General features: G+C 54.8%; 1 protein-coding gene across 1 annotated transcript in view; it reads right to left on the minus strand.

Annotated features, from left to right (window-relative positions):
* The window catches only part of CREB3L1 (cAMP responsive element binding protein 3 like 1), a 34,264-nt gene extending 23,340 nt beyond the window's left edge, over window positions 1–10,924 (minus strand). The window contains exon 1 of the mRNA XM_004436903.3: window positions 10,380–10,924. Within this exon, the coding sequence (XP_004436960.1) occupies window positions 10,380–10,481 (102 nt within the window). The 5' untranslated portion in view covers window positions 10,482–10,924. The remainder of the gene's footprint in view (window positions 1–10,379) is intronic.
* Window positions 10,925–11,783: the final 859 nt, after the last annotated feature.

Below are 11,783 nucleotides of genomic sequence, written 5' to 3' on the forward strand. Positions count from 1 at the left end.
GGGCCTCATGGTCTCCACTTTCCCTCTGGTGCCTTGCCCCAGTCCAGCGCCCTCTCAGACCTCTGAAGGGCTCGCAAGGGCAGGAACCCCTCCCCTTCTGCATCGCCGACCATGTGGGGTGGGGGGAGATGGGAGCCTGAGCTAACTGGGAGGGGAGAGTTCTGAGCAGATAGCGCATGCCAGATCCCAAATGTGGAACTGATTTGCAGCCCTGGGAGAGAAAGGGGTGAAGGCTTGGGGGCGGCAGAGGGCAGGGCTGGGCCTCCTCTCTGGGAGGATGATGACAGGGGCTCAGGGCATCTTGTCCCAGCTGATGGGTGGGAGGGCCAAGGTGCCAGGCGGGGCTGGGCTCAGGAGGACAGCTCAGATCCTTCTAGGCCTCTGGGGCCAATAAGGACAGGCTTTGCCTGATAGTGGAGGGTCCTGAGCTGTAGGAGGGGTGAGGGAACCCCATTTAGGGCTGGGGTTGGGCCAGGAGGAAGGACATGGTTCAGGCCAGAGTTCTCAGTCCCGAGGAGGTACAGCCTGTCCCTCTGCAAGGGCGGTGTTGCCTTGGGCCTCCCTAGGCCAGCCTGGCCCCGAGTGCTAGGGAAGAAAGAGCCAGAAGGGAAGTGGTACTCCTGGCCCAGTGTGAGAGTCACATCAGGGCACGGGGTGGAGGTCAGCGGAGAGAGGGGACCTGGGGGTGGCTGCTGCTTCGGGCTGCTCTGGGCTCAGGGAGGGCCCACAATTCTGTCTCCCTTGGGGGAGGGTCCCTCGTCATCCAAACAGGCTGAGATCCCCCTAATGGACTCTAGACCTCCTAGTGCTGAGACGGTTCATAGTTGCTGGGACCACCACCTTGTTCAGCTTTGGACTATCATTGGCTCCCTCCTGCCTGCTGAAAAAATTCCAGCTCCTAAGCACAGTGTCCAAGGTCTGTCACAAATGGATTTCGATCTGGAGCCCCTCATCTTTCTTTTCCCTCCAGCCTAGTGGATGCCCACCCCCAGCTCCTCGAACCTGCTGTGAGCCCCATGGCTGCAGGGCCTTCGCTTGTACCATTCCTTGTGCCTGGAGTGCCTTTGCCCTTTATCTCCTCATTCCAACTCCTCTCATCCTTTAAGGCCCAATTCAAATGCCGCTTCCTCCAGGAAGCCCTGCTGGATCGCCCAGCTGAAAGAGTCCTCTCCTTCTTGTGCTACCATAGCACTTATAGACTGTTAGGTCACTGGTTATTATCAAGTGTTGAACTCTAATTATGCACAATGGGACCCATCTCTCCTTCTAAACTTGAACTTCCTTGAGGGTAGGATCGGGGATGGAGTTCATCCTTGAACCCTCTTCAGGGCCTCACACAGGGCCTAGCCTACAGTAGGCCTAATAGTAATGACAATAATAATAATAATAGCTAATATTTATGTCCCAGGCACTGTTCTAGCTCCTTCCATGTAGTATCTCATTTAAGTTTCAGCAGATAAGGTAGGTACTATTAATACTCCCATTTAATGGTTGAGGAAACTGAGGCAGAGAGAAGTTAAGTAGCTTACCCAGCTTCATTCAGTTCATAAGAGGTTGAGCCGGGATTTGAACCCAAGCTCTGACTTCAAAGCTTGTGCTCTTAAGCACACACGACAATACAGGTTATTGAAGGAATGATTAATTTCCTGCAGTCCCATCCCAACACCCGCTACAGGGTCAGATGCAAAATATGAGCCCCCCACTCTATGCGTGGGGTCCTCACCCCGGGCCCTAGTTTTGCACATCCCTGGCCATCCCTCTCCTGATGCCCAGAAAGACAGCCCTGAGAAGGTGCCTGGCATCTCTTGGCTTTACCCAAAGAGCCTTCCAGTTCCAGAGAGGTCAAACAGACAGGAAAATAAAATCCCTATCAGCAGGGCTCGGCACAGGGGTGGGGAAGGTGGGACATTCCCCCAAGGGCTGTCCAACGCTGGGGACTTTCCTTTCAGGCAATGACAACAACAATCAGAATAAAAACAGCAGCAACAACCATTGTTTATAGAGTGTACTATGCACTAGGCATTGTGCGAGGCCCTCACACGAGTTACCTAACCGAATCCTCATTAGAACCTATGTTCTATGGTCATCTCTACGGATGAGAAAAATAACGAGGGACAGGGTAAGGCCCCTGACCAAGCTCACACAGATGACAAATGGTGAGAGCCAGGATTTGCTTCCAGGTCTAAGCTGCTAAAGGCGACCATTAATGGCCACGCCATCCTACCTCAGGTACGGCTCAGCTCCCCAGCATTTGTCAAGGTGTCTGCCATCTGACCTGTGGACTCGCTGTCTGGTCAGGTCGGGTCTGGGGATAGGCAGGTCTCAGGACATTCCTGTGCAGAATCTGCCCAGAGTGGAGTGGACTGAGGGTCTACAGCTCACCTCTTCCCCAAACTCATGCAGCCTTGAGAGACCAAGACATTTAGAGCTGCATCTGTTTCTTCAGCTGGGTGGTGAGTACCCAGGTATTCATTTTATTATATTTTATAATTCATATACATGCCTTATATATATTCTTTTATATGCACAATTTATTTCATAATGGTAAAGGCCATCATGGTAAAGTCAAAGGTAGATGTGAGATTTAGGTTAAGATTCACTACTTGAATGAATAAATAAAATCCACTTAAAAAAAAAGTACCATCAAGGGGCCGGCCCCGTGGCTTAGCGGTTAAGTGCTCGTGCTCCGATACTGGCGGCCCGGATTTGGATCCCGGGCATGCACGGCGCACTGCTTCTCCAGCCACGCTGAGGCCACGTCCCACATACAGCAACTAGAAGGATGTGCAACTACGACATACAACTATCTACTGGGGCTTTGGGGGTAAAAAAAAAAAAGGGAGGAGGATTGGCAATAGATGTTAGCTCAGAGCCGGTCTTCCTCAGCAAAAAGAGGAGGATTAGCACGGATGTTAGCCTCAGGGCTGATCTTCCTCACACACACACACACACAAAAAGTACCATCAAAGCTGGAAGTGTGGAAATGTCCTTTCTTCCAACATCCACCCATTCATCCATCCATCCATCCATCCCCGCTCCCGACTCCCTCTTTTCTTCCATCCATCCTTCCACCCATCCGACCCTCCGTCCATCTGTCCGTCCATCCATCCATCCATCTGATAAGTAAATATTTCCTGACCACTCAGTCACTATAGCTATAACTAGACAATAGACAAAATAATTGCCTGACCCTCCCTGCCCTCAGAGAACTCTCAGTCTAGTCCAACAATGAGGAAGCCAAGCCCTGGAAAGGGGAAATGCTTTGCCTGAGGTCACACAGCGAGTCAGGGAAATGAGGTGAGGAGGGGTAAGGTCATTGCAGGCAGAGGGGAACACATGGGCAAGGGCTCAGGCCTGTCTGCCTCTGAAGCGAGTCCCCTCTATCGCTGCTTTCAGACTGCTTCCCGGCTCTCCACAGGGGCCTGAAGAGCCTGCCTTGCTCCACTGTTCTTTCATTTTTGGTATTCTTTTGGAAGGGGAAGGGGGACAGCTGCTGCTATCCAGCTGTTATGTTGGACCACAAAGCCCAGCCCAGATGTGTCAGCCTCTCTGTGATGGGTGAAATGGCTCCTGGGCCAAGGGCCAAGGGCCAAGGAAGCTTCAGTGAGGGCTCTGTCCCAGGAGAGCTGGGAGAAAAGACATACTGGACGGCAGCAGGGAAGTCCATTATTGCTCTAGCTGTCAAGTTGGCCTGGTTGACGACGGTGTGTCCAGGCCATGGGGATCAGGGTCTTTTACATTTCAAGGAAATCACCTTTGACATGTTTTCTCTGATGGTCAGAGTTCTGGGCCATATCTCGGCCCTCCCAGCATCTCCTGAACCAACACCCCCACTCCTACCTTCTCCCCAGTCCTGGTCAAGGGTCTTGCCACTTATTCTGGCTTCCCCTAGCCTGCTCAAGGGGGTTACACAGTGTCCCAGCCAGAGCAATGCTCATGGTCTTGACTTAACTCCACCCAAATCTTCCTCCTCCATCCTGCCCCCTGGAGCGCTGAGACTTCCAGAAGAACAGCCTGTTCTCCAGCATCTGGAGCTTGTTTCTTGAGGGAGGTTCAGGGGCAAGCCAGGTCGCAGAGAGGGATCCTCCTGGAGGGCCTTGGTACCAAGACTTGCAGGAGGCACATGGTATGGGGAGGGGAAGATGCAAAGTGGGGGTGTCCTTCATCCACCCGTCTCCAGGCACAGTAGCCAGGCCAGACATAAACAGATCCTCCTGGGAGTCCTGGGAGCTGTGGAGAGCAAAGGTCCATGTTCTCAGGGGAGCAGCATCCTGGAGTGAGTATGAGGAGACGGCACGGGATGGGATGTGGGGCATCCCCTCTCACAGACCAGGCGATGTGCTGGCTCTGCCCCTATAGCTCTAGGCATCCATGGTGCCCTAACGATGGCAGTGGGTGAGGGTGAAGGCGGGGCCCCTCTGTTATCTGAGATCCCAAACTTTCCTTGCCCTATCAAACCAGAACAAGAGTGGGAGATAAGATGATTCTCTCCCCTCCTTGACTCATTCTGTGGGGCCTCTGTCAGGGAACAGAGTTAACACGTCCCCTCCTCTCTAAATCTCAGGGAACCATGATGCCTATCCATGCTCAATAAAAGGGACACAGCTCCAGTCCTCCCTGTGAAATGCCTTCCAGTAACTCCTTTGCTAGAGGGTTGGGGACTTCGGGGAGGGAGGGTACGGAGGTCCCCTCCTCTGAGAAACCTCCCATGACCTCCAGCTCAGCTGGATGCTCCTCCTCAGGCTCCCATCATGCTCTGCTTCATCATGCCCCCCCCCCCCCCCCCCCCCCCCCCGGTGCTGTTACTGTCTGTTTCCCTCTCTGAATCGTTCATTCAGCTGCGGGTGGCTGGAGGACCAGCTGTACCTTCTTCATCCGGGTAACCTGGCACCAGCACAGGGGCTCCTTCACTGCCCAGTTGTTGAAGGACTGGATGTGTGTATTGAAGAATGACCATCCCAGGCTGGTCCAGGGAAGCCAGAGGGATCTCTCAGGAGACTGGGGCACAGAGAGCATTTTTGTGGGATCCAGCATCACTATCACCCTCAGGGCTGGCCAGGCCAGGACACTGAGAGCCCCAGGGCCCCTTCTGGAATTATCAGTACACTTCTTAAACACTCAGGCCTGTCTTTTTAAAAATATTCTCCCCTTCCCCTACAAGGACTGCCTGGTATAAAGTAATTTTCTCTACAAATACAGTAAATCCTTGAAATGGAGCAAAGTCCACTAGAATGTGACCAAAACTTGGCTTCTGTCCCATGCCTGGGGCCCATCTCAAATAAAGGTGGGCAAAACTCTTATCTCTGTGGGGCTGGTAAAGAAGCGACTACCTCAAGCTCCTGGAACTTTCTCAGTTTGGTCTGCTGCATGCAGTAAGGCTTCAGTCTTTACTTCTGTACCTTTTGTGATAGTACAAACTGAAAAATATTGTTTTTCATTGATCCTGCAATAAGTCCACATTTTACATGATTGAAAATTTTGGACTCGGCTTACTGCCTTCTGGTGGAGTTTTACTATACTGAGTACCTACTTTGTGCCACAGTACTGTGCTAGGTTTATGGCAGTGAACAAAACTGACATGGTCTCGCTCTCATGGAACTTAACTTTCCATAGAGGAAATGGACAATAAACCAATAAATTAACTGCAAACTGGGATAAGGGCTGAAGAAATCAAGGGCTGAAACCGAAAACAACAGGGGGTCCCACTTGAGTGGGGGGCTTCTCTAAAGAGGTGGCATTTGAACTGAGGAAGGTGAGATGGAGAGAACCGGAAGGAAAAGCATTGTAGATGGAAGGAACAGCATGTGCAAAGGCCCTAAGGCAGGACTAGAAAAGACTTAGTTTTAAGCTGGGTGTGGGTCCAGGAGTCCCAGAGCAATCCGAAGAAGAGGAAACTGGGGAAGATGGAAGCCCTAGAGCCTTAATGCTCAAGGGTGAGGCCTAAGCCACAAGTTCAAATCTGCTGTGGGTCAGCCAGCTCTGGACTGTCCTAGACCAGGGGCTGCAGGGCTCTGTGTCACAGTATGGGGATGGCTCAAGGCAATGACAGTTCATTGGAAACCATGGAGACCCCTCCTGAATCTCAGAGACAGTGTGGGCCGCAGGACCCTGATAGCTGGGAGTAGAGAGCTTAAGCACCTTCATTCCTCCTCCCTAAAAGCTGTGGGATCTGGCCCGGGCCCCCTTTCCTTCATTCAGCATTGGTTGGTTGAGGCCTACTCTGGATGCAACAGTGAGCAAGACAGATAAACCCCTGCCCTCAAGGAGCTTGTATCCCAGTGGGGGAAGCAAAAACAAAACAAAAAAACCCTGCCCAAAACAAAATCCATGTTTTGGAGGAGGAGTGGGTGTCTGGGGAAATCTCCTTTCCTGAATAGGAGCCCGAAGATTTGGGGTCCTCCATTAGTTTTCCTCCATTAGTCCTTTTCTAGCGGATGCTACTCTGAGACCAGAGTGCCTTGGCTCTTGAGTTCTCTTTCCTGTTGGTGAGAATTTAAAGAGAAGCAAACACACACACACACACACACACACACACACACACACACACCCCTCCCCTTTTAAGGTTTGTTAAAGGCCCACACACAGACATAGCAACACCCAAACACACATATTTCTCTAATCTCCCTAAATCCTCCAAAGGCTGGGGTGATGGTGGTGGTTCTCTGCTTCTCCATTTAGCTCTGGAGAAGCCAGGCTGGGGGCCTGGGGAGCAGCCATCAGCCTTAGCCCCCACACCCCCCTGCCCCTGGGCTGGTCCCTGGGTCCTGGTGATTCCCACACCTGGCCTCCCCAGCTGCCGGGAGTAAATGAGTGTGCTGGGCAAACATCCTTGCAGCTTCCTGCTGCTCCCTCTGAGACAACAGAACTCCTCTTCCTCCTCCTCTTCCTCCCCACACCCTCCTGGCTTGGGCTTCTCTGGAATCCAAAGCCATTTCCTCCTAGAGAAACCCTAGTCATCCCTTCCCCTTAGTCAGGGCAAGGAGGCAAGAGACACACAGACCCCGTGTCTCTATCTGGAGACATGACCTGTTCTCCTTCCGGCCCTTTATCCCAGTTCTCTGAGCACCAGACCTCTCTCATACCTGCCCAGGGGCTGAAGGATCACAGGGTACCAGGGAAGGGGGCTCTAGGGTGGCCACATCAGGAATGGTGCGAGAGTGGGGAGGAGGAGGGAAGAGAAGCCCCCACATCTGGCAGGAAGGGCAGCTCCTTCTGAGGCATGTCTCTGAGAACGACACAGACAAGATTGCAAGAGCATGAAGGCATCTTCACAGAAGAAATAATAAAGCACCCTGGCCACCGCCAAGTACACCTGACTTCACTTTGCACACTCATTCTCTTGTCTCTGTCCAAGCGAATGTTTATTTCCTACATAATTGTGTTCATGGTGAGCATACTTTTGCTTTTTGCACAGAGCAACAGAGTACACACGTTTTCCATATGACTTTATCTGGATTTCTTTTCTTCTCCCCAAAGCCCCCCAAGCATGGTTGTATATTCTAGTTGTAAGTTCTTCTACTTCCTCTATGTGAGCCGCTGCCACAGCATGGCACCTGACTGATGGCTGCTGTGGTTCCACGACCGGGAAATGAACCCAGGCTGCCAAAGCCGTGAGAGTGCCAAACTTTAACCACTAGGCCATCAGGGCTGGCTCGGGATTTTTTTTTTTTTGTGAGGAAGATCAGCCCTGAGCTAACATCCATGCCAATCCTCCTCTTTTTGCTGAGGAAGACCAGCCCTGAGCTAACATCTATTGCCAATCCTCCTCCTTTTATTTCCCCAAAGCCCCAGTAGACAGTTGTATGTCATAGTTGCACATCCTTCTAGTTGCTGTATGTGGGACGCAGCCTCAGCATGGCCCGAGAAGCGGTGCATCGATGCGTGCCCGGGATCCGAAGCGCGCACTCAACTGCTAAGCCATGGGGCTGGCCCCAGGGCTGGCTCGGGATTTTTAAGGATAATGAATACCCTGCTCTCCATCTTCCAGACTGAGAAGCACACAGACTCCATCCCTTCCCACGTGTAACCCTGGAAACATTTTCCTATCCCCATGCAGGATGATGAGGGAGTTGGGGGTGCAGTGGGCATGGGATGCCAGCTGGAAGGGACCTTAGACAACTAAATGGAGGCACCAGAGAAAGAAAGGGACTTGCTCAGGTCACATAGCAACTCCTCACTGAGCAGTTCCTACACCACCCCACCTAGCCTCTGGAGCAAGTTAACTACGGAAACTTACCTGCCAGGCATTGTCCTAGGTTAATCTTTAATTTTCTCACTAAATCTTTACAATAACAGCATGGGAAGTTTCTCTTTCTCCATTTTTCAGATGAGGAAACCACGGCCCAGAGGAAGAAAAGTCACTTGTCTGAACTGCCCAGCTGGCTGGTGGCAGAAGCACAACCATTTGGCTAGAGCCAAATTTCCTGATTCCCAGCCCTGGGGGCCTTCGTCTCTCCTCCTAGAAACCCTTTCCTCTCCCCCTGCCTCCCCTGGCCCTGCCTGGGCCGGAGGTCAGGAGCTTCCCAGCAGGGCTTTCCCTCCGCAGTCCCAGTGCTGGATCCCACCGTCTGATCATGCCTCCTTTCCTGCGCTGGACCAAGGCCCAGAGGAGCAGCTGGGGGTGCAAGGCTGAATGAAGCAGCAGGGAGAGCGGCAGAGTTCACTCAGAAGAAGGCTCAGCTCAGAGCCGCCAGGGCTGCGGGAAGCTCGAGGGCTGCGGGAAGCTCGCAGGCGGACTCTCCCCACCCCATGGCGGCAAAGGCACAAGCTTCAACAAGCCCCCTCCCTCCAACCAGCATCTGTTACCAGCTCCAGGAGGGGTGGATGGAACCCCAGATCCTGCCACTTCATTCCCAGGATCTGTGCCAGGCCATCCTTAGAAAGCCTTGACCCAACCTTTCCCCATTTTACAGACAAAGAGACCGAGGCCCCGGAGACCCAGGGAGGAGAGTGTGGCCCAGGCTCACAAGGGGAGCAGAGGCAGGACCAGAACCCAGGGCTGTCCGCTATCAGTGCAAGCCCTCTCCCCTCCTCTACTTGTGCTTCCTGTGACTGGGACCAGGGGCCCTCCCCAGAGAGCAGGGTGGCCTGGATGTGCCGCCTCATGGAGGACCCGGAGACCTCACACCCCACGCCTCCCTGCCTCAGGTTCCTGTTGCTTGCTTTGTGGCCCCACCATTAGTCTGGCAGCCTGGGACAGTTTAGGTGGAAGTCCAAGATGCCCAATCCTTTCAGTCTCTAGGGACTTGGCTTTTGTCTGGCCAAGTCTATCTCAGTCCTAGGAGGTGGAGGCCGGCAGGTAGAGACCCCTGAGATGATCACTGGGTGTGTGTGTGTCAGAGAGAGAGACAGGCGGTTCGCTACACGGAGGAGGGGGTTCACACCAGATTCCTCAAGCTGCCCGCATTTCAACAGGGCAAGCCCTTCTGAACCCAGATATTTTCTCCTGTTACTGAGCCCATGCCCCTCCCCCAGGCAAGGCCTTAGGGCTGAGCCTGAGAGGGAGGGAAGGAAGAAAAGAGAGAAGCCACGTTTCCTTAGGGAGGGAGGGGAAGATAGAGAAAGAGAAGGACAAGCCCAGAGACTGACAGCCGCGACGACATAGGGAGAGAGAGACAGAGAATGTCAGCGAGATTGGAAGGACAGAGAAACAAACCTAGAGACAGAGCGTTGAGGAGAAAGACCTCCCTCCTCCTGAGCGATCACCCTGTGCTGCCCTGACCAGCTGAGCGTCAGGCCCCTCCCTGGGGGATCTCGGGCCTGACTTCCTGGGGCGGCCGCGGCAGCACCCCTAAGTTTCCGGGTCTGGCTCAGAACCCGGGTCTGGCTCTGACCTCCTCGGGGCGTCGGGTTTCTGGCCCTCCAATCTCTCCCCTGTGCGCCCCCCAGCGGAGAACCAGCAGCGGAGCCACCGAGGCCTTAAAGGGGGCGCAGGAAAGGGCGCCGCCACTTTGCGCCCAATCTGGTCCCGGAACCCCTGGGGGGGTGGCGGGGGGGGGTGGAGGACGACTAGACGTGGGAGGGGAGCAAAATTGGTGTCTCTTGAGTTCATATTCGAGGATCGGATGGCCCCGACGCCTCGACGTCCTCTTCCCCTAGAAGGCGGAGGCCACTGTCTCCACAGACGGAGCCCCCAGGAGGGGTGCGCACTGGCGCAAGCTCAGAGGCTCCGGTCCAGGTTTGGGTTCTAGGGAGGTGTCGAGGGATCTAGTCGCCAAATCTCAGAGCTCCAAGCACATGTCTCTCCAGGGGACCCTACACAGAGCCCCCTCCCTCGCTTCTGCCCAGTGATGTGTAGTCCCGTCCTTCAGGGGGAGCCCAGGCGCACGGCGAAGAGGGGTGCGGAGGGGTGGAAGGGGGATGCAGACCCCTCATCTTACCGCATTGTTGAGGAAATCCGACTCGTTCAGATCCCCCAAGTCCAGGAAGCTGGATCCGGGGAACAGCCTGTCGGCCGGGAAGGGCTCCAAGACGGCGTCCATCGCGGCCGGCTCCGGAGACCCCCTTCGGCTGGGCTTCCCTCACTCCAGGGCGGCGGCGCGCCCGGCCCAGAGCTCTTGCCTGAGCGCTGGCAAGCCGGCGGGGGGCAGGTCCGGGGCGAAGCCCCGGGGGAGGGGCGGGCGGAGGCGGCGCGGCCCCGGGTGGGGGGCGCGGGGGGCGCGGGGGCCTTAGGGCAGCAGCGCGCAGCGGGCTGGGCTCAGGGGCCCCGGGCACACCGCGGGCATTTAGCCGACTCCTCCTCCTCCTGCTCCTCCGGGGGCACAGCTGGCTTCCATGGGGAGCCCGGGAGCGGGGCTGAAGGCTTGAGGAGCCCCCCGGACAGGGTGGGAGCCGGGGGCGGGGGAGCTGAGCGCTCCCCCGAGACCGAGTGGCAGCCGGGCGCTCCGCTCTCTCTGCGTCTCCCTCTGCACGGCTTCTGTCACTTTCCTCTCTGAAACCGGGAACCCCAGGCTGGTGAGCCCAGCTGGCGAAGGCGCCACGCCCCCACATCAATATTCACGATAATTTCATATTAATGAGAAAAGGGAGTGGCCCGAGGAATCGCCCCTCCTCTTTAAAGAGACAAGGGCAAGTAGTCTTCCTTGGTAATGAACGCTCAAGGTAGGGGCTTGAAGCAAAATCGTCCTGGAGCCAATAACTGTGCTCCTGGAACCTCGGCATCTTGTTAAGGCTTTGTCAGCCTCTCTGCCATAAGTTCCTGAGGGAGCTGAGTTATGCAAGAGCCTGAACCAAATCCAAAGTCAGGAAATTCCATCTCGCGGGCCCCTCAACAGATCTCTCAGCGGGGAGATTTTCACATGTCTCCTCCTCCAGGAAGCCTTCCCTGACCCCCAGGCTGGAGCAGTTAACCATCTCTGTACACTCACAGGACATCGTGTGCTTATCTCTATTGTGGCACCTCTAATGTGCTATTGTCATTGTTTGCTCTTGGGTCTGTGACCCCACTGGACTCTGAGATCCCTCAGGGCAAGGACTGCATCCCGCTTTCCTGTGTGTGAAAGGGCTGGGTGAACAGCAGAGATGAGGCGAGGACCTCTCCTCTCATCAGTCAAGTCCCCCTAATGGTTCTGAAGAGGGAGAAGTTGGAGAGCAGCGGCCATGGAGTCTGCCTGAGCCAAGATGCTGGCTGGCTGCATGGCTCATGGTCACCAGACACTCCCAGGCCCCTGGATCCATTCCCTAAGTGGCCCCGCCCCTGAGCACAGCTTAATCTCTTGAAAGGGCTGATAAACAATTACCAAGCACCTGAGCAAATTGAGGTGGTTCAGAAAGGCACTCCCTCC

Source organism: Ceratotherium simum, chromosome 34 (genome assembly GCF_057802395.1).
Source record: "Ceratotherium simum simum isolate JZ-2026a chromosome 34, ASM5780239v1, whole genome shotgun sequence".
NCBI classification, from domain to species: Eukaryota; Metazoa; Chordata; class Mammalia; order Perissodactyla; family Rhinocerotidae; genus Ceratotherium; species Ceratotherium simum.